General features: G+C 40.7%; 2 protein-coding genes across 3 annotated transcripts in view; one reads left to right on the forward strand and one right to left on the reverse strand.

The window, feature by feature from the left end:
• ALDH7A1 (aldehyde dehydrogenase 7 family member A1) overlaps window positions 1-2,399 on the reverse strand; it is a 40,454-nt gene extending 38,055 nt beyond the window's left edge. Inside the window, exons 1-3 of the mRNA XM_024571337.3 lie at window positions 2,169-2,399; window positions 852-905; window positions 9-74 (exon numbers count right to left, since the gene is read on the reverse strand). Of these exons, the coding sequence (XP_024427105.3) occupies window positions 9-74; window positions 852-905; window positions 2,169-2,360 (312 nt within the window). The 5' untranslated portion in view covers window positions 2,361-2,399. The remainder of the gene's footprint in view (window positions 1-8; window positions 75-851; window positions 906-2,168) is intronic.
• Window positions 2,400-6,741: 4,342 nt separating this feature from the next.
• On the forward strand, window positions 6,742-20,732 carry PHAX (phosphorylated adaptor for RNA export). Of its 2 annotated transcripts, none has more exons than XM_045204539.3 (5): window positions 6,742-7,332; window positions 8,635-9,245; window positions 12,315-12,435; window positions 13,996-14,079; window positions 19,405-20,732. In XM_045204539.3, the coding sequence occupies exons 1-5, from the start codon at window positions 7,243-7,245 to the stop codon at window positions 19,672-19,674; spliced, it is 1,176 nt and encodes a 391-aa protein (XP_045060474.2). In that variant the 5' UTR covers window positions 6,742-7,242; the 3' UTR covers window positions 19,675-20,732. The 2 variants fall into 2 exon arrangements, with proteins under 2 accessions (XP_045060474.2, XP_024427332.2); XM_024571564.4 differs by having other exon boundaries at window positions 6,765-7,338.
• Window positions 20,733-23,060: the final 2,328 nt, after the last annotated feature.

Raw genomic sequence — 23,060 nt, forward strand, 5'->3', positions numbered from 1 at the left:
TTACTTACGTCTGCCCAGATTCTCCACGCTTCTCTGGCTTTCTTCACAGTTTCTTCATAGTCAGCCATACTAGCCTAAGAATTGAGGGGTTCAAGTGGGGTGGGAATAACAAAAAAGAAATTAAAAGAATTAATAAAAAGAATTAGGGGAAGCCCTGACCAGTGAGGCTCAGTTGGTTGGGTGTCGTCCCCCAAAGCGAAAGGTCCCTGGTTCGATTCTTGGTGAGGGCACCTGCCTAGGTTGCAGGTTGGGTGTCTGGTCCAGGTTCTCTGAGACTGGTTTCTCTCCTTGTCTTTCTCCCTCCCTCCCCCTCTCTCTTAAAAAACGGGGTGGAGGAGGAGGGAAGAGGAAAGGGAAGTGATGTGGAAAAGAAATGGAAGTCTCTGGGTAACTCTAAGCTTTGTGGTTTGAAATGATTTTCACAGCCTATGCTTCCAAAAACTCGTTGGGACCCAGTAGGACCCTTTAGAATCTAGCTGTGCTTTTTCAGCCTCGGTTCTCAAAGCAAGATCCATCAGCCTCATCTGCAAACAACACCTGAGATGTATTAGAACAGCAGAATCTTGACCTCCAACCCAGATTGAAGAGGTCTGAACCTTCATCCAAGAAGTCCCCAGGTGATTCAGAAGCAAGGCCTTAAAGGGACCCCCTCTCTTCCTAGTCTTTGATGTGGTTCACTTTTTCTAGGGCACACACACCTCCATCCAAACAGTGGACAGTCTCTCCCAGGCATTCTTAAACGTCAGTGAAAAAGAAACACATTGTTCTTGGACTTTACGATTTTGATCTTGATCAAAATCACTCCCACTAACTCCACATAGGCTGTTTGCACGAAAAACAAAAGTACTTACCTGTCGAACTCTTGCTATTGGCTCATTGTTAGCAGGACAATAGGTTGTGATAACCTAAAAACAAAAAAATGACCACCATATGCAGAAAATGTAATCCCTTCCAAAACTGGGGGAGCAGACCAAATGAAGAAAGAAAAGGGGGAAGGAAGAAGAAAAAAGATGAAGATACAATATCTACACTTGGAATCTTGTTACAAATAAGGCACTCTACAGAGCTTTTCATTTTGACCTAAACATTCAGGACCACCTTTCTGCAAAACCCATCCTTGCCATCTAAGTATTCGGTACATTAACAAAAGTGTTATTTCGTCTTTTTCCATTAACAACAGACCGAACTTGAGTTTTACTTATTTCTTCTGTCCCTTACTCCGCCCAGTCTCTGGTCATAAGGTAAGACAGCCAAGGCCAAACTATGGGAAAGGACTGTGTCCACACAAACTGAAAAGGTCAACTAGAAAGAAAAAAAAAAAAATCCAGGCATATTCAAAAAAAAAAAAAAAAAGCCTTCAGAAGGAAATATTTTATCCAAGAACCTAATGATTAAATGCCATAGGGGAAAAACAAACAGGAAACTATCAGTTGGAGGTAGGGGGTAGGGGGTTAAAACCACTTGCGTTTCCTACAGTCACCAAAAGGAAGATGGTTCCTCTAACAAAGCAGGTTCATTATATGACACGTAAAAGTTTGTTGCATGTTATATAACAGTTCCTTTCAAAAATTTTTTTATGCGACTCTCAAAATCTAGGCAACAATTACCCTATCTTTCCATCGTATTCCATAAAACGTTTCATTGAGCACTAACTGGGTGCTAGGCATGGTGTTAGGCTCCGGAAACTGAGAAATGCGGAAAAGCCGGTGAAAACAAGACAGGATTCCAGCAAGTCCCAGCTTGCAAATTCCAAAGGATTTCAGAGAACAAGGCAATATAAAGCTAGAGTGTAAAACATTACCTGTGGCACATGTCATATCTGAGGAGCCACAATCAAGAACAAAATTAATTTCCACCGTTGAGCGTGCGGCATTTCTTACTACAGATCGCACAACTCTTCTCTAAGGTAAGGCTTTAAGTAGGCGTGAAAAGTTTAACCCAACCAGCTCCAAAATGGCATCGAGTCGATTCTCCATAGCACACGAGGACCTAAAACCTAGGGCTATTTTTTAAGGCACCCTACATGAGAAAACTTTTGCTGTGGAGCATAGATACTTCCCACCCAGTACGACCACCTACAGTAGCAGTGGGGAGTGGGACTGAGCAGAGCCCGCCCGGCCTCCCGAGGCGAACTGAAGCTGCAGAGATTTCCCGGGACGCCCGCATACCTCTCCCCGGCCGCCCCAGCTTCCATTATACACGCCCTCGTTTTCCTCGCGGAGCCCCAGCTCCTTCAGCCAAGCATAGTGGGGCTGATTGATGAGCAGAGTGGACATGAAGGCGGCAGGCCTGTTCCAAGGTCCCAAGAGCTTACTCTGCCTTCCAACGTGCACACACAGCTGGCGGGACAGAAACCACATACTGAGCCTCGGAAGCACAACTGCGCCTGCGGCCTGGGGAGCTGCTGAAATAGAGCCCCGCCCCCCGCCCGGGAGAACCCATTGGGCAGGCCCGGCCCCGCCTCCGCCCCGCCCTCCGCCGCCTCGGGGCCTGCTGGAGTCCTCACCCGGAGATTCATTTTTAGGTCAGGAATGAAGTGGGTGCCTCGGAGAAGAAACGAGAGGGCTACTGCCACCTAGTGAAAGACGCCGGAAACCGCGGCACCAGCTAGAGATTATTTCCAGCAAAATCCTGGCTCTCAAGTACACTAGGTTAGAGCAGGACTTCTCAGACTATAATGTGCATGTAATCATCTGGCCGTGGTGTTAAACGCACTTTCTGAATCCGTGATTCTGGGCTGGGCTCTGAGAATCAGCATTTCTAAGCAGCTCCCTAGCGATGGTGGCTCCCATTGTGAATTTTCATTCACAATGAATGAAAAAATGAACCTTTGAACACACCATAGGAGTAATAAGCATAGATACTTTGTCCAAAATTGGTGATTTCTATCAACAACCCAGCTACTGTCTTCCATCTACCTCTGAGATTGAGGCAGTAATTTTCCCCATTTAAATATATATATACATTTATTGATTTGAGAGAGAGAGAGAGAGAGAGAGACTGATTTGTTGTTCCACTTATTTATGCATTTATTGGTTGATTCTTGTACCTGCCCTGACCAAGGATCAAACCTGCAACCATGGCATATGGGAGCAATGCTCTAACTGAGCCAGCTGGCCAGGGCATAATTTCCTTCATTTTTTTTCTCAGATATTTTAACTCACTATTGTTCTCACTTTCTGGATGCCAGCAAGATTCTTTGTACATGTATCCCAACACCACACCCTTCCTTCTCTTTTCCTCATTTGATGCAAAAATGAAAAGACATTTACAGATGCACTCAATTTTAGGAGCAGCACATAAGCCCTTAGGAAATGTTAACTTCCTTCTCTTCACTAAGTCAAGGAGAGAGACGTTCAGGGTTGTCAGCCATGTCTGGAAAGATAGTCATCAGCAAATGCCAATTTTGAAAACTAGGATCACATCTCTCTTCCACTTCCTTTTTTCAAAACTCAATTCTGCCCAACAAGAGGTCAGGAAAACATGAATTTTAATGAGGCAGAGCAGGAGGAGATAAAATTACATGAATCATATAAAAGCACATTTCATATATGAAAGAGAATTAAATGAATCATATATGAAAGCTTATATAAAAACTGCAAAGCACTATAGAAATTTAAATGTACTGACTGAACTCAAAACAGCTTGAATTAGTTCCACATTAAAAGTGGCAGAATTTACAAATGGCCAATTCTGCTTTTCAAATGACTTCTCGAAGGCATCCCAGGATGGTGATTTAGGCAAGGACTCTGGAATTACAGCATAAGTACGAATAACCTGTGCTTAGGATATCCTCAGCAAATGCTAACTGTCTTCATTCTTCAAAGATAGCTGGCCAGGAGGCAGAGGTAACTTGAACGTGTATCCTTGCCCCAAGGCAGCAGTAAATTGGAGAAATCATTGTGATTCAGAATACAATTTCATTTTTGCCAACTGGGAACCCGATTGATTTGTCAGAGAGTGGGTAAGTGACACTATTGTTCTGGGCAGACTGATATTAATCCAATTCACAAAAATTGATGCTACAACTAGAATGCTGGCTTATTATTTTATAGGAAAGATTATCTTCAAAAACCTAACCATTTACACCCTCTGATCAATTCAATCTCTTCCAGGACACTTACTACCTACCTGGTTGTTTAGTGAGCCCAGAATCGGAAGAAGAGTTGTTGATTAACAATAAATGATTCCAGCCCTGGCTGGTGTAGCTCGGTGGATTGAGCACGGGCCTACAAACCAACGGGTCGCCAGTTTGATTACCGGTCTAGGGCACATGCCCGTGTTGCGGGCTAGGTCCCAGGCGCAGGGCACACGAGAGGCAATCACACATTGATGTTTCTCTCTCTCTTCCTCCCTCCCGTCCCCTCTCTAAAAATGAACAAATAAAATCTTAAAAAAATATAAATGACTCCAGCGTGGGGAATGGCACCAGGCTAAGACAGTCTCCCTAAATGTGCAAATTAATTTATAGACTCAGTGCAATCCCAACCAAAATACCAGAATTGGTGAGCAGATTCTAAAGCTTAAATGGAAATGCAAAGGATCTAGAACAGCCAAAACAGTTTTTGTAGGGGGGGGGGGAGAGAACAAATTTACCTGATTTTAACAATTATTATAATAATTTTACAATTATTACAAAGCTATAGTAATCAAGAAAGTTTCACATTGGTGCAAAGATAGACATAAAGATCAATGAAACAGAGCAGAGAACCCGGAAATAGACCCCTGTATAAATAATCAATTTTCAGTGAAAGTACCAAGGAAATTCAATGAGGGAAAGGATAGTCTTTTCAATGAATGGTGCTGTAGTGATTGGATATACACATGGAAAAAAGAACCTTGACTGTTACTTCACACTATATAGTTAACTCAAAATGGACCGTGGACCTAAAGGTAAGAACTAAAATTCTAAAACTTCTAGAGGAAAACATTTGGAGAAAGTATTTCAGGGGTGAGGGAGGCTGTTCTATACATTATATGATATTTAGTTGCATCCCATACCACAAATTATAGCATGAAATTTGACTCCTACCTCATACGATACAGAAATCAGTTCCAAGGAGATTGTAATCCTGTGTAGGAAAAGTAAAACAGTAAAGTTGTCCAAGAATTAGGAGACCTGGAGTTAAGAATCAGCTCTTCAATAGCTTAGCTCTATAGCCTCTATTCATTTCTCAAAAGAAGGAATTGGACGGGGTGATTTCTAAAATTCTTTTATATGTCTTGCCCTGGCTGGTGCGACTCTGTGGACTGGGTGCTGATCTGTGAAACAAAAGGTTACCGCTTCCATTCCCGGTAGGGCCACATGCCTGGGCTGTGGGCCAGTCCCCGGGTGGGGTTGTCTGAGAGGCAATCAATTGTTTCTCTTGCACACCAATGTTCCTCTCCCTCTCTTTCACCCTCCCTTTCCCTCTCTCTGAAAATAAGTAAAATCTTTAAAAAAAAATTCCTGTATATGTCTTAAATTCACATTTCAAAAACTTATATTCATTCTTTTCCATATGTTGTATCCCGTACGCGAGCAGAAAATCAAATGGAGACGTGTGGAGTGCACTTAGATGGTACTTTATTTTTACCTGCGCAGGGGCGAACTCCCAGGGTGCCCGTTAAGGCTGCAAAGGGGAGTCGCGCCGAACGCTCACAGGCTAGCTCTTTTATACGGTGAGAAGCAAGCAAGCAAGTTACAAAAGTGGGAGTTGTGGTTATCTCTGCATAGCTCTGGGGTCAGGAGGAACTATCTGTCTGTCTCCTGTTGATAAGAACCATCTGTCTGTCCCACTTAATTTGTACCCTCAGTTTAAAGATAAGGGTCCAGACCCGAGATGAGTCTGGCACCCACAGTTTTATGGCCCTCTAATTGGCTGTAACTCAGAATAAGCCCTCTGCAAATCACGTATTGTTTACCTTTACCCTTACTTTGGCCGACAATGTTGTTTCTCTCCCCTATCTATTCTGGTGACCTTCAAGAGGTTTTCTGCTTAGCAATGCTTAAAATTGGCTAGCCCTCTTTCCTAGCTCTCAACACATACAGTCTAGAAACGTATCCTAAGGAAATAATAAAACAAGTTTGCAAAAATATGTTAATTGCAAAATTAGCTACAGCCTAAATGTACACTATCAGAGACTAAATAGATAATGGTACCTCCATGCAATGGAATACTAGGGAGTCATTAAAATGGAACTAGATCTTTGTATTTAGGTACATAAAGGTGTCTAGGATAAATTGCTATATTTCTTTACATTGTTTATTTCTAGGATAAATTGTTTATTTCTTTAAAACATTACACAATAGTAAAAGGTACAAATAATAAGATCCCCTTTATGTAAGAAAATATTCAATAAATATTTCTTGATCACCTATTACATACAAGCAGTCACTGGACAGGACACTGGGGGAAACAACACTGAATAAAACAGACATTTTAGTGGGAAACTCAAAGAATAAAACAAATATGCATGTGACTGTTGATGCCATGAAGAAAATAAAAGGGTTGGAGAGTGACAATATAGAGGTTCCTGTTTGACGGCGGTCAAAGCAGCTTTTCTGAGAAAATGACATTCAACCAGAAACCTGAATCATCTGCAAAGAATAGGGTGTTCAGGGGGCTGGAGGGGGCTGCGTGGCAGCGGAAACAGCAACTGCAAAGGCCTTGAGCCTGGAAGGAACAAAGACGCCTGAGGAAACGCGTGAGCGGCGCCACCGCGGCTGCGGAGCCGGAAAACTGGAGGGGACACAGGCGCAGGCCAGGAGCCCCGTTTGCGGTGCCGAGGGCTGGGCCTCATTGTGTGGAGGGGAGACCCCGGGAGGTGTTAGCAGGTCAGTGACCTCAGGTAATAGCTTAGATTGCGCAGCAGCAACAATGGAAGCCGGACGTCCGGCATCCACGTGAAAGGGTGAGGCCGAGGAGGAATCCCAGAGGACCTCGGTCCGTGCACAGGTTTAGGATTGCTCGAAAACCAGCTATGGAGGAAATCGCGCCAAAGTCCTGGGGAAGCCGAGGACACGTATTCCTGGAGTAGTGCAAGTGACTAGTTTGTAGTGATCGTGCGTATCCGTCAGCCTGGAGCCCGCGTCCCAGCAAGAGACCCCTCGGCCCCGACACACTCACACCCACACACACACTCTCCAAGGCGGCCGGAGCGTGAGCAGCCCCTCGCGGGGGCGCCCGAGATGCCGCCGCCCGGCGGACCTTCCCGCCGCCGCACCGGAAGTGCTCCCCAGACTCGCCGCGCCGCGGGAACATGGCGCAGGAGACCGGCGACATGGAAGATGGACAGCTTTCTGACTCGGATTCCGACATGACGGTCGCACCCAGCGACAGGCCGCTGCAGGTGCCGGTGAGCGTGAAGGGCAGGCGGGCGGTTCTGGGCCCCGCGCGCGGAGCCCGGGCCGCGAGGCGGCGCCGGCGGGGGGCGGGGGCCGCGGGCCTGGCGCACCGGAGCTCGGCCCCTCGCTGAGAGGAGGGACCCGTGGGCTCGCGGCTGCTGCTCCTCCGCCCACCGTGAGCGGCTCTTCGTTTTCCACACTCCCCCAGTGCCCCACTCCAGTGCCGCTGGGATGTTCCGGAGGGGGCACCGTCCAAAACAGCCTACGGACCTCATTTTCGCCCCGAGCAGATAGGGAGATGGAGGAATAGGAATGAAGTTCATTGCATGCTCAGGGGCCTGGTCTAAAATGCTCCCATCGGACCTCGCTTTGTCAGGCAATAACGGGCCACTATTTTTGTATTAGTGTCCCAGCTTTCTAAATGGGAATTTGTCTTGGTGCCAGGCTGCCCGCTGCGAATCCTAGAGCCGCCACTGTGGTGCTCAGGGCAGGTTATTTAGCCTAATGCCCCCGTCTCTAGACTAAGAAGGAGAGTGCTACGCCATTGATAGGGTGGGTGTTAGGAGTCAGTGGAGCGTACAGCCTGAGGAATGTTAGCTGCCATTATTTTTTGAAGAGAGGAAGACTACCTAATTGACTTCCATCAACCCCCGCCCTCATCTCCAGCACAAAATAGCTCAACGATACTTCAGGGTTCAGTACCAAAAGCAAAGGTGAATCTTTTGCGTGTAAGTGATACCAACGTATTCTGTTTTACAATCTCTTTCAAGTTGTTTTACATAGATTGACCCACGATTTGGTAAATTTAATGCCATGGGATCTGCTTTTTAAAAGTAGTATGTCACGGATTTCTACCCAGAGTTTACTGTCTAATCTAAGAGGATTATAGTCAAAAAACTGAAAAAGAAAGTTGATGTGTTTCAATGAATGAAAGGGCATCTTTGGAAAGAAAGAAACTCTATTTTAATTGCTAGTAACAATTAGTGTGTATGTCATTTTCAAACATTCTGACAATGACCGAAAATCTTCAATGAAGGTGGGAATGAAGGGCTTTGGTAATTTTTAGAAGGAGGACTTAGAACTAGATTCTGCATTAGTTACAGAAAGAAGAGTTTGTGCCTTTAAAATTGGAAATTCCTTGTGGACCTTTAGAGAAGTAGGGACTGAATTGGATTCAGAGGTGTTTTTGAAATCAGTTCTGCTACAAAATGGTCCAGCTGAGTCCCTAAATAATTTCTTTTTAAACAGCACATGGTGGGTAGGGTTGATGTGTTTCGTGGAATTGATTTATTTCCTTTCTCTTGCAGAAAGCACTAGGTGGGGAAAGTGCAGGGAGGCCTTTCCAGGGCACTGCAGCAACCTGTGCACCGGTCTCCCATTATCGGACTGTTAAAGGTGTGGACTCTAGTGAAGAGAGTTGTTCTGATTCAGATGATGATAGCTCTCTTTGGAAACGCAAGCGACAGAAATGTTTTAACCCCCCTCCCAAACCAGAGCCTTTTCTGTTTGGCCAGAGCAGCCAGAAGCTGCCTTTTGCTGGAGGGAAGAAGGTTAACAACATATGGGGTGCTGTGCTGCAGGAGCAGAATCAAGATGCAGTGGCCACTGAACTCGGTATCTTGGAAATGGAAGGCAACATTGACAAAAGCAGACAATCCGAGACCTACAATTATTTGCTCGCTAAGAAACTTAAGAGGGAGTCTCAGCATACAACAGAATTAGACAAAGAGCTAGATGAATATATGCAAGATGGCAAGAAAACAGGCTCAAAGGAAGAGGAAAATGGGCAAGGTCATCTCAAACGGAAACGACCTGTCAAAGACAGGCTAGGGGATAGACTAGAAATGAACTACAAAGGCCGGTATGAGATCACAGAGGATGATTCTCAGGAGAAAGTGGCTGACGAAATTACTTTCAGGTGAGCATTTAAATTTTTCCTACAAATGAGCACTTGGCCAACTATCTTCCGTTTATAGGAAATAAAATAGATTTCACATACATTAATAATGTTACTTTTTAAGATTTTTTTAATTTAAGGAATGAACTCTAGGCTTATTTGGTTGTATGACTATATTGGACTTTATTAAATTTGGACAGGCTGATAGAATAATTCTGAAAACTTTTATGGGCTTTTAAGCAAGTCTTTCTTTCCTTTTAGTGCTATAGAGCTCTTCAGATAAAAACATACCTTTTTAAATTGTGTGGGGTTTTTTTTTAGTATAATAAGTATTCGTGACTTTTTTGTTACTTGATTGAGGCATATTGTACACGTGGTAATATTTACCCATTTCAAGTGTTGATAATTTTGTAAATTTGTCAGTTGTACACCCTCAATGTTAAAACATTTCCATCACCCCAATAAGACCCCTCCTACCTATATGCCCATTTAAAGCTAACCCCTGCTCCCATCCCCAGATAACTGCTAATCTACTTTCTGTAGCTACAAATTTGCATTTTCTGGACATTTCATACTAATAGAATCATACAGTGTGAGGTCTCTTGTGCCTGGCTTATTTACTGCAATGTTTGTTTTATTGGGTTGGCCAAAAGTTTGTTTAGTTTTTTCCATAAAATAAAAGACACATTTTTTATTTTCACCATTCACTTTATTTATGTGGATATTTTGAGTATGTCGGCTACCTCCCACTATTGGCTTCTAGTGGGCAGAGGCCAGGGGTGCTGCTAAACACTTTCCAATGTATAAGACAGCCCACAGCAAAGAATTATTTGGCCGAAATGTCAATAGTACCAAGAAACTTCACAAACCACTTTTGACACATTCAATCAGTCACAGCACCTTTTCCATACACTGCACAAATCTTTTTTGCATTTCAGTTCTGTTTTTACCTTTCTTGAAATAAGTACAATACACCAAATGTTGCGTATCTTCTTCCATCTTCAATATTAAAATGGCTGCACAAAAATTCACCACTTTTGATAAGTTTTTTTAAAATGCATGCTGATGTGACAACTGTCACAATCCAGCGTAGCAAAACTGTTTAGAGCCCTGGCTTGTGTGGCTCAGTGGACTGAGTGCAGGACTGTGAACCAAAGGGTCACTGGTTTGATTCCAAGTCAGGGCACATGCCTGGGTTGTAGGCCAGGTCCCCAGTAGGGGGTACACAGGAGGCAACCACACATTGATGTTTCTCTCCCTCTCTTTCTCCCTCCCTTCCCCACTCTCTAAAAATAAATAAATAAAATTAAAAAAAAAAAACTTTGGAATGATGTTAAAGACAACTAAGTGCTTACTAGAGCCATCATACGGAAAAAAACATAACAGACTTTTTGGCCAACCCAATATTAAATACACATATCAATATTGAATGGCTATTCCACGTTTTGGCTACTCTGAATAATGTTATTTTAACTTTCACATGTAGATCACTGGACATGTATTTTCTTTATTTCTCTCTTTTGTTTTTTAAAGATTTTATTTATTTATGTTTAGCGAGAGGGTAAGGGAGGGAGAAAGAGGGAGAGAAATATCAGACTTGCGAGATAAACATTGATCCGACTGGTAGCCTCTCACACACCCCCATCTGGGGACCTGGCCCGCAACCCAGGCATGTGCCCTGACTGGGAATCAAACAGGCAACCGTTCAGTTCGAGGGACAACGTCTGACCTACTCAGCCACACCAGTCAGGGCTGGACATGTGTTTCCATTTCTCAGGTAAATACCTCGGAGTAGAATTGTTTGATGTAAATATCATTTCATGTATTTTTAACAAGTTCAATTTTTTTAACTTCATTAGCTCTAAATCATTAATGAACAGTGTCACAAATTTGAAAACAAATATGGTCAAGAATAATATAGCTAGTAGAAAAACCAGTATTTACTTTCCAGGCAGGCCTGTCAGCACTAGTAGTGGATTTTTTAAATAGGCAGTTTGGAATTTGAGTGCTGGAAAGGAACTTACCAAAAGCCCTCACTGTATAGATATGGAGACTGAGGTCCAGTAGTTGTGTAGCTTGCCCAAAGTCACAAATTTAATAAATGTCGGACCTGGAACCCAACTGAGTCCCTTTGTTCCTAGCTGAGTGCTCTTTGCACCGCCCCCTGTGGAGAAGAAGCTTGGAGCCAGCTCTAGTGAGGGGAGCGGTAGGACCTCTGCAGTGTTAACCCTCCTCCACCTCTGCAGTGTGGGCTCTGAGGTTGCAGGTGTCACTTAGGCTCCCGGTGCTTTTCCCTCTGGGTGGTAAAGTGAAACTAACAGTACCTATTTCATCAGGTCTTTGAGAGAATTAACTGAGACAATGCATGTAAGTTCTTAGGATTGTGCTTATGCTATAGTGAGCCATCAGAGAATATTAGCTGTATCCTTTGTTCTGAAGTAGGGTCCCTGTGAGGGAAAAATCCTATCCATTTTAAAGCTCCCAGATAGCTCTGAAGTTATGAGCATTAACTTTCAGGCTTAATAATTTCCCTTTTTTTTTTATGTTCTTTTTTGTGGTGGTTGGGGGTGGCGGTGGTAGAGTAGGGTTAGTGGGGGATTGGGGGAGGGGTTTGGGGTGGTAGGGGTAGTGGGGGTGGGGTGGCATTGGTGGGGATGGCGATGGTGGTGGGGATGGTGGCAGTGGGGGTGGAATGGGGAGGTGGGGGAGTGATGATATGGTGTCAAGCTTAATGTAAAGCTAGTGTATGTTTGTTACTTGTTTTGACAAAAGTGGATGGGTTTTGCTTGCTTTTAGGCTTGCATTCCCCTTGGTTTACATGTACATTTATTTTGAAATTCATCGTAATCCAATAAGGCCAGTTCTGAGACTTGAGATGGAACCTTAAGGTTACTACTCCTTGGGTGACCCAAGATAGGAATGTTTCCGTGTCATTAATTTCAAGGTTAAATATTGAAGATTTTGAAAAGCAGATGTTAATAGAATAGGATTTTAATTCTAGATGAGGACTAAACTGAAGACTAAGGTAGATTTATTCCACTTTATACAACAAATAAAGAAGTTAATATTACTGTATTTGTTTCTTACCAGGTTGCAGGAACCAAAGAAAGATCTGATAGCCCGAGTAGTGAGTATAATTGGGAACAAAAAGGCAATTGAACTTCTGATGGAAACTGCAGAAGTTGAACAAAACGGTGGCCTTTTTATAATGGTAAGATGAATGGCTTCGTTGTTTCTACTTTGAATTGTGCTTCATGTGGTTTTTTGCAAAATAAATTTGTCTCTGACTGTTGGCTCACAAACTTACCGCTAGTTATTAGTTTGAAACTTTATTAACAACAAAGACAATAAAAAATTAAGTATGGTCAGTTTAATACATCACTTAGAAGAAACATACCTGAATTGTAGCCCGTAAGTGTGCAGACGACACACTCACCTTGTATTTTAAGAGTATGGGCTTTGGGGTTGGGGGTCCTTGTGTTGAGTTCTGGGTCTGCCACTTACCCGGTGTGAGATTTGGCTAAAACGATTTGACTTCTCAGGGCCTCAGTCCCCTCAGAAGGGGCTGTAAAATGGGAATTAATCCTGTGTGTGCGGATTAGATAAGACGATGGGAGTGAAGTGGTTACCACAGTGCCCAGTACTTAGTAGGGGGGAGCGGGCGTGTTGTTACTCTTGGTTCATTTAATTCACACGTTCTTTAAAATTGGTTCTTGGGGACAAAAGAAAAAAATCTAGTTATGTGAAAAGCACAGTAGATACATAGTATATCTGTGAGTACTAAAATGTCATGGGTGGTGGTGGTGAATAGGAAAAAAATGTCCAAAAGACTCGTTCGGAGGGGAGAAGCGATAATGGAAAAAAGGCTTACAAACACTTGACTGTTGCAGAATGGCGGCAGCGACAGCATCTGTGGCCGGGCCGGGTCACAGGCGCGGCAGCCCACCCTTGACAGGGTTTCACAGATCTCATTTAGTTCAGCTTTCATCTCCGGGCGAGGATGCGGTTGAACGGCTCCCTTCTTACTGCCCCTCGGGAACCTGAATAGTACCAATCGGAACCTATAGCACTGGCAACAGCCTGTGAACAGAGATTACTGAAGTCAAAACCAAAACAAATTATAATAGTCTTGAACGTGCCGGCCCCCTGTGGGTGGCGTTGTTAAGTTACTTTGATTTTTATTTAGTTGAGCACAAAGTTACAGGTTCATCAATTTTTTAAAAAAGAGTTTATTTATTTTTAGAGAAAGAGGAAGGGAGGGAGGAAGAGAGAGAGAAACATTGATATGTGAGAGAGAAACACAGATAAGTTGCCTCTTGTACACGTCCCCATCGAGGGACAAACTGCAACCCAGGCACGTGCCCTGACTGGACATTGAACTAAGCCACATCAGTCAGGGCAGTTTATCAATTTTTTAAAATTATATTCCAGTGAGCTAATGCAAATCTATTGAATGTTGGGAAGATACAAGTCCAAATTCACTTTTTTTTGACATGTGCCAGTCACTATTTTAGACCCAGGAAGCTTATGTTGTAGTGGGGGTGGGAGGGAGACAGTCTGTAAAAAATAAATGTTATATCTTCAAACACAGTAGAAAGTGGAAAGTGCTGTGAGAAGAGAAATAGATCGAGTGTAGGTATAGAGGAGGGGCATTGCAGTTAAGCTGGAGTGGTCAGGGTAGACCTTATCACCTTAGCACGTCTCTGTTTCGGGTGCACTGGCCGTTCATGGAGGAATCTGCGCAGCCTGTGTTTTCTGTTTGTTTTTGTAGAATGGTAGTCGAAGAAGAACACCAGGTGGAGTTTTCCTGAATCTCCTGAAAAACACTCCTAGTATCAGTGAAGAACAAATTAAGGTAAAAATGATAATGTTCTTGACTTTTAAGATCCATAATAATCAGACTTCCATTCAGCCTCTGGCTTCATTTTCTACTAATCTTTATCAACTGCTCTGTCTTAAATTGGCCAATTTTGTCACAGCCCCATTTCAAGTGAAACTTGTACCTTTTATAAAGCTCTGCCTCCTCTTTTTCTTCTCTTTCAGAGCCAAGATCAAGATTTCTTTTATGAAAACTTTTCCTAATTTCTTAGCATGTAATTATTTTTGTACCCTCCTACAATTTTTATTAATGAAAAAATTTAAATATGTGGAATAAATGAAAACAATAGGATGAGAACTCAAATGTCTTCCACCTAGATTCAGGGGTTGTTGATAGTTTGACATTCTTACTTTACTCTATACAGTTGTTTTTGGTACTGTTTGAAGATAGGTAACATTATGACACCCATCCCGAGTTATTTTAACAAGCCTGTCAATAATAATGACAATATCCTACATAGCCATACCTAAAAGAAATAAAAACAATTTTATAGTATCATCCAATTTCTGTACCTTACTCCAACATCCTGAATTGTTCCAAGAATATATTTTTAACCCTATTCTCCCCCAAACCAGGGTTCTGTCCAGATTTTCACATTCCATTTGTTATACCTCTTGATCTTTCTAGTCCCACATTTTCATCTATGATTTAGACCTTTCGAAGAGTCCAAGATGATTATCTACCTAGGTTGTGAGTTCGATCCCCAGTCCCGAAGCGTATGGGAGGCAGCCAATCAGTGCTTGTCTTGCATCGATGGTTCTTTCTCCCTTTTTCTCTCTGCAAAAGCAGTGAAAAAATGTCCATGGGTGAGGATTAAAAAAAAAAGAATGTGCTATATTCTAGTGATTGTTTCCTTGTGAATTTTTGTTCATTCCTCTGCCTCCAATATTTCTTATAAACTAGAAGCTAGGCACTTCAGTATCCTTAATCATTTTTGTGTTAATAGAATGTCTTGTATGGGAATTCTACAATGAGGATGTTTCACAGCTCAAAATTTGTTATCTTTTAATTTGTTAATCAAGGAACATGATTTTCATGTAGTAGAAATGATCAAGAGTTCTAACTTCTTACATTGGAAAAATGTGTACACATGCAAGACAGCTGCTATATTTGAGAAGTATTATATTCTCTTTATTATTAGAGTGGGTGACAATAGGAAGATATTTTAGCCATACTGATTATGATGCTAATGATGACATAAATAAAAGCCATTTTTCTTGAGTTGATGTGCAAATATTTCGCATCTCCTCAATGTTGGGTTTTTCCTTAAGATTTCTGGCTGTTCACTTCTGAGTCACTTTAAAGGCCTGTTACTGAAATTGCTATAGGAAGTATTACTGTTGTTGCACATTTGAAATCTGTAGTCAGTAACTTTTTTCTTATTGGAACAACTATTTATTTTTTTAAAGATTTTATTTATTTTTAGACAGAGAGGAAGGGAGGGCGAAAGAGAGGGAGAGAAACATCAATGTGTGGCTGCCTGTCAGATGCCCCCCACTGGGGACCTGGCCCACAACCCAGGCATGTGCCCTGACTGGGAATTCAACTGGTGACCCTTTGGTTCACGGGCCAGTGCTCAAGCCACTGAGCCATACCGGGGCGGAATAATTATTTCGATAACATAAATTTGTAACAATGTAAATTTCCTTAGGTGCACAACTGTTGAGTGGCAGAACAGTTTATGCCTTAATGTTCTCCTTCCTCCCCCAATATAATCCCTGATAGTGTGTACTTGGAAAGAACATTTTTCTTGAGTTTTCGTTTGATAGCAAAATGTCAGTGTTTTCAGAGAAATAGAATGATGTGATGAATACAGTTCTCTTAAGATTCAAAATCTGTGTTTTAATCTTAAATTTGCCACTTACAGATCACTTGCTCTCCCTTGGCCTCCATTTTCTCATCTATAAAGTGGGGACTTTAATATGTGCCCTGCCTATTTAACAGTGCTATAAAGGGATTAAATAAAATATCTATAAAAGCTTTTGGTGAGTAACTGAACAAGAGAGAAGAAAATAGCATTTATTCACCGTTAGCCTGGCATCGGCCAAATATTTATATGGCTTAATCTGTACCACGGGCTATCAAAGTGGATGTTGCCCTGTTATGCAAATGAAGAGTAATAAAAATGATATGCTTAGGATACCACAGAACACTGACTTCAAAAGTACCTGTGCTGTTTTCACTGAATCACATGTGTTTGAAATTCAGTTTTTCTAACTCATTATAAAGAAGGGGATTTTAATGTTAGGTTTTTATGTTACACTACCAGAAACATTGCATTGTAATAACAAATAATAGGAATATTTGGAATGTCTGATAATAGAGAAATGTTGAATTATAGGAACATTCTTTTTTTCAAGGAAGGGGGAGAAACATCGATGTGCTGTTCCACCAATTTATGCATGCATTGGTTGCTTCTTGTATGTCCCCTGACTGGGGATTGAACCTGCAACTTTTGGTGTTATCAGGACAGTGCTCTAACCAAATGAGCTACCCAGCCATGGCCTGGGGGGCATTCTTAAAAGGACTGTGCTGTAGCCTCTATTTTTGTGAAGCAATTTTAAAGAAATGAAAAAATGGAATAGTACTGAATTTTTTTAGGAGGTAAAATAAAAATTTATAAAGAAAATAGGTATGGGACAATAGATTGGTATGTAAAATACAAAACTGTTAACTAATGATTTGGTCATGAGGGATTATAAATGTTTTGGCTTTCAATATTTTTTTTCTGTGTTTTTCCAAATTTTCCATGTGTGCATGGATTGAATACCTTTGTTATTAGAGGACAGTACCTGAAGGCAAATGGAATTTTATTGTAGGTAATTTCATATGCCACACAAATGATTATGTTATATTTTCACATTGCTATATTGTTGAAAATTGCAGTTTGCAAAACTTGGAAGCCAGAACTAAACTGAGTGGGGCTTGCTTTCCTTTTTCCCATTTGATTTTGTTTTGTATGTGACCTTCTACTTTTAATTTTTGTTTTATAAACTGCAAAGTTTATGGAGAAAAAAAGAGTAAGAATAGTTAAAAGTCAATTTTTTAAAAAAAGCTCAGCTATAATGGTCTCCCTCTGAAAATAGTATCTACTTCAGGTTCTTACCTCGGAGTAAAGTATACAGAGACGTGAAGGGGCGGGGGGGGGGCGGGGACAGTGCTCACAGATTATCTGGTGTCTGCATGTGCTGTAACAACTTAAACAACATGTTCTCTGGGCCAGCCCCCAATTCTGTTTCAAGTCATAACCCATGGGAGTGGCGTTTCTTTTGCATAAGGCTTGCCGTATTTGGAGGGAAAGGGAACCTCATAATTTTACTTAGTGTTGCCAAGCATTTGACTAGTTGGAATTGTTTTTATTAAGATACTTGATTGTGCTTCCACATAAATGAAAATACTTTTACTTGTAGCTTCTGTCTGTCCACCTGAAGGTAAGTAGACGCTTGAAAGAATTGTGAATTATCACATTTTTGTGAAGGTAACACAATAGGTGTAAGTATATGGACTTGGAGAAACTATATATGGGTTAAGAGTTTATACCTTCACATGTTAGCTCTGTGATCTTGTGCCTCACTTTCCTCATCTGAAAAGAAAGATAATATCCACCTCTTAAGGTTCCTGCGAGAATTCGAAACGTGTGCGCTTTGCATAATCCTGGCATGTAAGAGCACTCACTCGGTAAATGGCAGCTAGCCTCATTTTCCTCTTAATTAACCTTTCTGTCGTTCCAGAACTTTTCGTCACGTAAGTAATTGTCCTCTTCCTTCAGCCTCAGTCCCTCCTCATTTCTTCAGCGAATACTTTTATTCCTCCTTTTCATTAAAACCCCCATATTCCGAAGCTTTCCCTTACCCCCTTAACATCAGGGTTCCTTACTTCTTCCTCTGCTAATTGTGTGCTGCTTATAACTATTTAGTGTAAGTTTTAGGAAAGGCCCCTTTTATGTCACCTTCCTCTATAGTGTTTTTTTATAAACGACCAGGGACATGCACCTTGCGTACATTAAAAATATAATAGGGGCTGGATCAGCGACAGCCTTTAGGAGCTCCTTCCCAGAAGGTAATAGGGTGGCAGTGTGTCTGGCCTACACTAGCCTCTTGTTTTGAACCTTTGAACTTTCTTTGTCTTAGCTGAGTCATTTTGGCCTTCTCTTTAGCTCCCTGACCTACCCTCCGAAACCATACTTACCTAGCTGTATCAAGGCTCCGGATGTTATTTTATATTCTCCGTATACTATTTTAATGGTAATGTATTTTCTGCCTGAAGAATTCTCATCCCCTGGTAATTTTTGCCTTTCAGAAGACGTTTGGCAATGCCTAGAGATATTTTTGCCTATCACAGTTTGGGGGTGAAATGGGTATGTGGTGGTGGGTAGAGGTCAGGTGTGTTACTAAACATTCTACAGTACATGTAGGTCACCACACATGAAATTAGCCAACTCGAAATTTCAGAAACTCTATACTAAAAGAATCTCAGATTTTCCTTTTCCTTTTAAAAAGATTTTATTTATTTATTTTTAAAAAGAGAAGAAGAGAGGGAGAAAGAAAGGGAGAGAAACATCAATGTGTGGTTGCCTCTCACACGCCCCCAACTGGGGACCTGGCCCACAACCCAGGCATGTGCCTTGACTGGGAATCGAACTGGGGACCCTTTGATTCACAGACTGGCGCTTAATCCATTGAGCCGTGCCAGCCAGGGCAGAATCTCATATGTTCATACTGTAGAATCCTTTCTCTGCATCCTGGAATGTATTCCAGTGCTGACTGTTATTTCTGTGCCGTGTGATAAAAGATTTACATTGTCACACATGAATTACACTAATGGCTTTGAAGGGGTAGAATTGTTCCTTCATTGTGTAGCTTACATTATCATACTTAGTCACACAATTCAGGAATGACTCAGTTTCTTAGCATGTGCGATACATGTGGTGATGGTATTTCAAAGAAAATCTGTATTCCAAAGATTTCTGTTTTGTTGTGATGAATTATATTTCATTTAAATCCTAAACAACATGATTTTTCTACCGTGCCTTTCCATTTGGAAATATTTCAGAGGTGATGTGTTGTGGTATGATATGCCTGGGCCCTCGACCTAACACTAAGTTGAATTTGAATCTTAGCTCTGTCCTCTTCTTGCAGTGGGGACTTATCTAATATCTTGGACTCCGTGTCTCATTATGAGTCTAAAAATAATGGCTTGTTTTTTGTGAGAAATGGAGGTAATGTAAAGAAAGAGTCTGCCTAGTAACAAACCTTTAATAAATGGTAGTTCTTATTTACTGAAGCTGTTCCTTCATTGTAGGACATTTTCTACATTGAAAATCAAAAGGAATATGAAAATAAAAAAGCTGCTAGGAAGAGGAGAACACAGCTGTTGGGGAAAAAGATGAAACAAGCTATTAAAAGTCTAAATTTTCAAGAAGAAGATGATACATCACGCGAAACTTTTGCGAGTGACACAAACGAGGCCCTGGCCTCTCTCGAGGAGCCGCAGGAAGGACATGGGGAGACAAAGCTGGATGCAGAGGAAGCCATTGAGGTTGACCATTCTCACGACTTGGACATTTTTTAGTACATTTTAAGGAATAAACCTTTCTTAATAATATTGTAATAAACCATTTCTACTGAATTGCTTTGTTTAACTTTGCACTGATAAACATGAAAATCTGGAGAGAAAGACCTGTATTCTTGTTTTAAATAAAATTGAATATATGGTGAGATGAATGTGATTGATAGAAACATCTAGAATTTTCTCACATCTGACAAAATATTTAATGGGAGCAGAGCATTTAATTTCTCAATCTCTTGCATGTGCTAATTATAACTAGTTGATAATCAGTTTTGTCTAGGTCATTATAACATGCTGTTCAAAAGTTTGTTTTCTTTTTCTGATTTTGCAATGAATTATGACTGGTTTCAAAACATTCCATTAAAAAATCCTAATGAGATACATAAATTGTTAAACTATTTATTACAAATGCATCCAGATTTAGTTTGGATGCATCTGTGTTCTAAGAACTCTTAGGCTTTTTTAAGGATAAGAGATTAAACTTCAAATAGGTTTATACTGATGGCTTTTTCCACTTGTTTGTCCAGAAATACATAGCAGAAGCTCTTCGGAGATATATTGATTCATAACTTCAACTTTGTTTTGTCTTTTTTGTTGTTGTCTTTAATTTAACTTTGTTTTCGACTTACCAACTTGGTCATGCACTCAATTCTGAATGTGAACCATACCTGTGTAATTACCATGTATATTTAATTTTTTAGTGGTGGCCTGCCTAAGACTGTTTTTTTTACCTTATGTTAAGGAAGTATTAAAAATGTCACATCTGCATGGATTTTCAAATTACTCATTTTTATTAAAGGAGGAATAAACCTTCTAAAGATAGGTTACTTAAGATGTTCCGAGAGTTGACTATAGTTTACAAAATAAATTAAGCAAAACTATTTAGGATGCGATTACAAACTATACAGGTAATGTACTTGAACTCAGTTGTTCGTGAACTACATGGTCATTGAAGTTGGATTTAAGAATTTAGTGGGAAAAGAAGAGAAAAATGGTTATTGGTTGCTTTGTATTCATAAAGAATGCAAAAATAAAATTAATTTTGGCAGTCCTTAATCAAATTGAAATGACTGTTTTTTTCATCTCAGATACGCTTTCAGGAAGTTGTTAAAACCAAGGAAAGAAAAATATTTTAAATAGGTAACTGGATATTGGTCCTGAGATTATTTATGAGAGGTGATTTTAAAAGATTTAGTACATTAGGAAAGATAATCACTCAGAAATCTAAATGTCACATATTCGTGTAAACCATGCTGATTTTTTCTAGTGAAAGTTTCGGCTTCTGAAGAGCATTATTGCCGGAGGGGCTACATCATTAAACAGATTGTTCCTATCCCTTCCCCCAGCTCCCGCCACCTTCCTGGTTCGTTTTATGCAATAGTTGTTTCCTTAATATGGGGAAGCCACACAGATATTCTGGCTTCTGTTGCATCCTAATATATATATAGAAGCCAACATTTCAATATTTAAGGTTCCTAAAGCTTTGTCTATGAAAATTACTTTTCTCTAAACCTCTCTCTATCCAGTTCTAAGGATAGGTATCTGAACTTGCCAGGTATGTATTCAGTTACCACCCAGTGAGCCAGTATATTTTGCAGTGATTCTTTGTGCTCAGCCTAACATTTTTCCTACTTGCTGCCTAGTAGGATTGACAGTAATAACCCTCCACCTCTGTTTTAGTCATTTAAGTGCACATCCTCACTTGTAACTTTATTAAAGTGAGTTTTTGGCCCTGGCCAGGTAACTCAGTTATAGCATCTTCCTGACACACCAAGGTTGCAGGTTTGATTCCCTGGTCAGGGCACAGACAAGAATCAACCAATGAGTGCATAAATAAGTGGAACATCAAAATCGATGTCTTCCTTTCTCTCAAATTAATACATTTTTAAAATGAGTTTTTATAATCTAAAATACAGTATAACAAATACTAGGGGGTGAAATGGATTGGTTTGGGTTTAAGCAAATTTGATTCACATTTTTAAAGGGTGCTTCTAATTAATAGTTGGCTTAACATAAATGGAACACATCAACCATGTGTAATACACAAAGAGAAAAATTAAGGGCCAGTTACTGGAAGTCACCAGGGAAGGGCACGATGCTACCTGGGCCTTCAGGTAAGGCTCTCGTAACAGCACACGGGATATTGACTGTCTCGACTGCTCACACAGAGCAGTGCTCCTCAGAGCTGAATGTGTCCTAATTACTAATGCCACACAGCAGAAATTGTATGAGCAAACCACATCTTAAGCCTAAGTTTAGGTTAAGTGTCTTCAGAAAGCATCAGTATTTTATGTGTTAACGCTTAGTATTTGGTTTAGAAACAAAATGCATCCACCTCACACACACCCCACCAAAAAAAAGATCAAATAAAAGCAGAAACAAGACCAGGGCTAAGCCCTTTTAGAGAGCCACTGGACAGCCTGTATTTTCACTAACTTCATTTGAGCTTGCAATGGTAGTTGATACAATTATCTTTTTTTCCTCTGTGTAATATCAGCAAGTTGCAATGTCTAACAGGATGTTTCAAAGACGTAGTTGTTAGTATTAAATAAGAAGTTAGACTTGCTACTGTGAGACTATCATCACGAGCTGCTTTCAATAGCTAGCAATATTTATTGTTGTGTGAACACAAGTAACTTTTAAAAAGCCCCATATATGATTTCTAAAACAACATTTAGAGCTCTATTAGTCAGAAATATAGACTAATGCCCTATTTATCAAGCAAAAAGATTGTGGAGCTCCCCTCAAGGTACTAAACATTTTACAGGGTAAAAATGTTGCATTTTCTTGCACTGTAGATTTTACTGAAAGATTTCAGAAAATTGCATTTGTATGCTAGAACATCAATGTATTTTGGTATAAATTCTTACGACGTTTCAAATGGGAATTTTTAAGATGGGAAACATCCTGCTTCCTTATTTGCGTATTCTTCGGGTCCCTCCCCTTCCTCCCTTGCTGAAGAAGAGGCAGTTTCATACACGTTGTGTTAATGGAGAGAAAAGGCACAGTTCTAGGGACCCCCGGACACCAATATTAGCAAACATATTTTGGAGTGTTTTCAGTTCTACAGTTTACATTCTAGCACTCGAAACTCAGGGTCAAGTTTCAACAAAAGTGGCATTTAATCATACTAAATACTGATAGTATTTCTATCTTAGTCAAAGTAAACCACAGGCATTTTGAGTTGTGCAAAAATTGAGGAAAACAGTGATTCAAACCAATATTTTGCTTTAGAGCATGTTTCCTAAGCACACATTTATCTTCCTAATTATGTTTAATTAAGCAAGTGTTCAATTTTGTTTGCATTCCTTGAGAATGTATTTACTTAGAGATAAAAGCAATCCAGATGTATATCTGGATGTTAGGCAGAATCCAATCAATGATTTTAA

This window comes from Desmodus rotundus, chromosome 1 (assembly GCF_022682495.2).
Source record: "Desmodus rotundus isolate HL8 chromosome 1, HLdesRot8A.1, whole genome shotgun sequence".
Classification (NCBI taxonomy): Eukaryota; Metazoa; Chordata; class Mammalia; order Chiroptera; family Phyllostomidae; genus Desmodus; species Desmodus rotundus.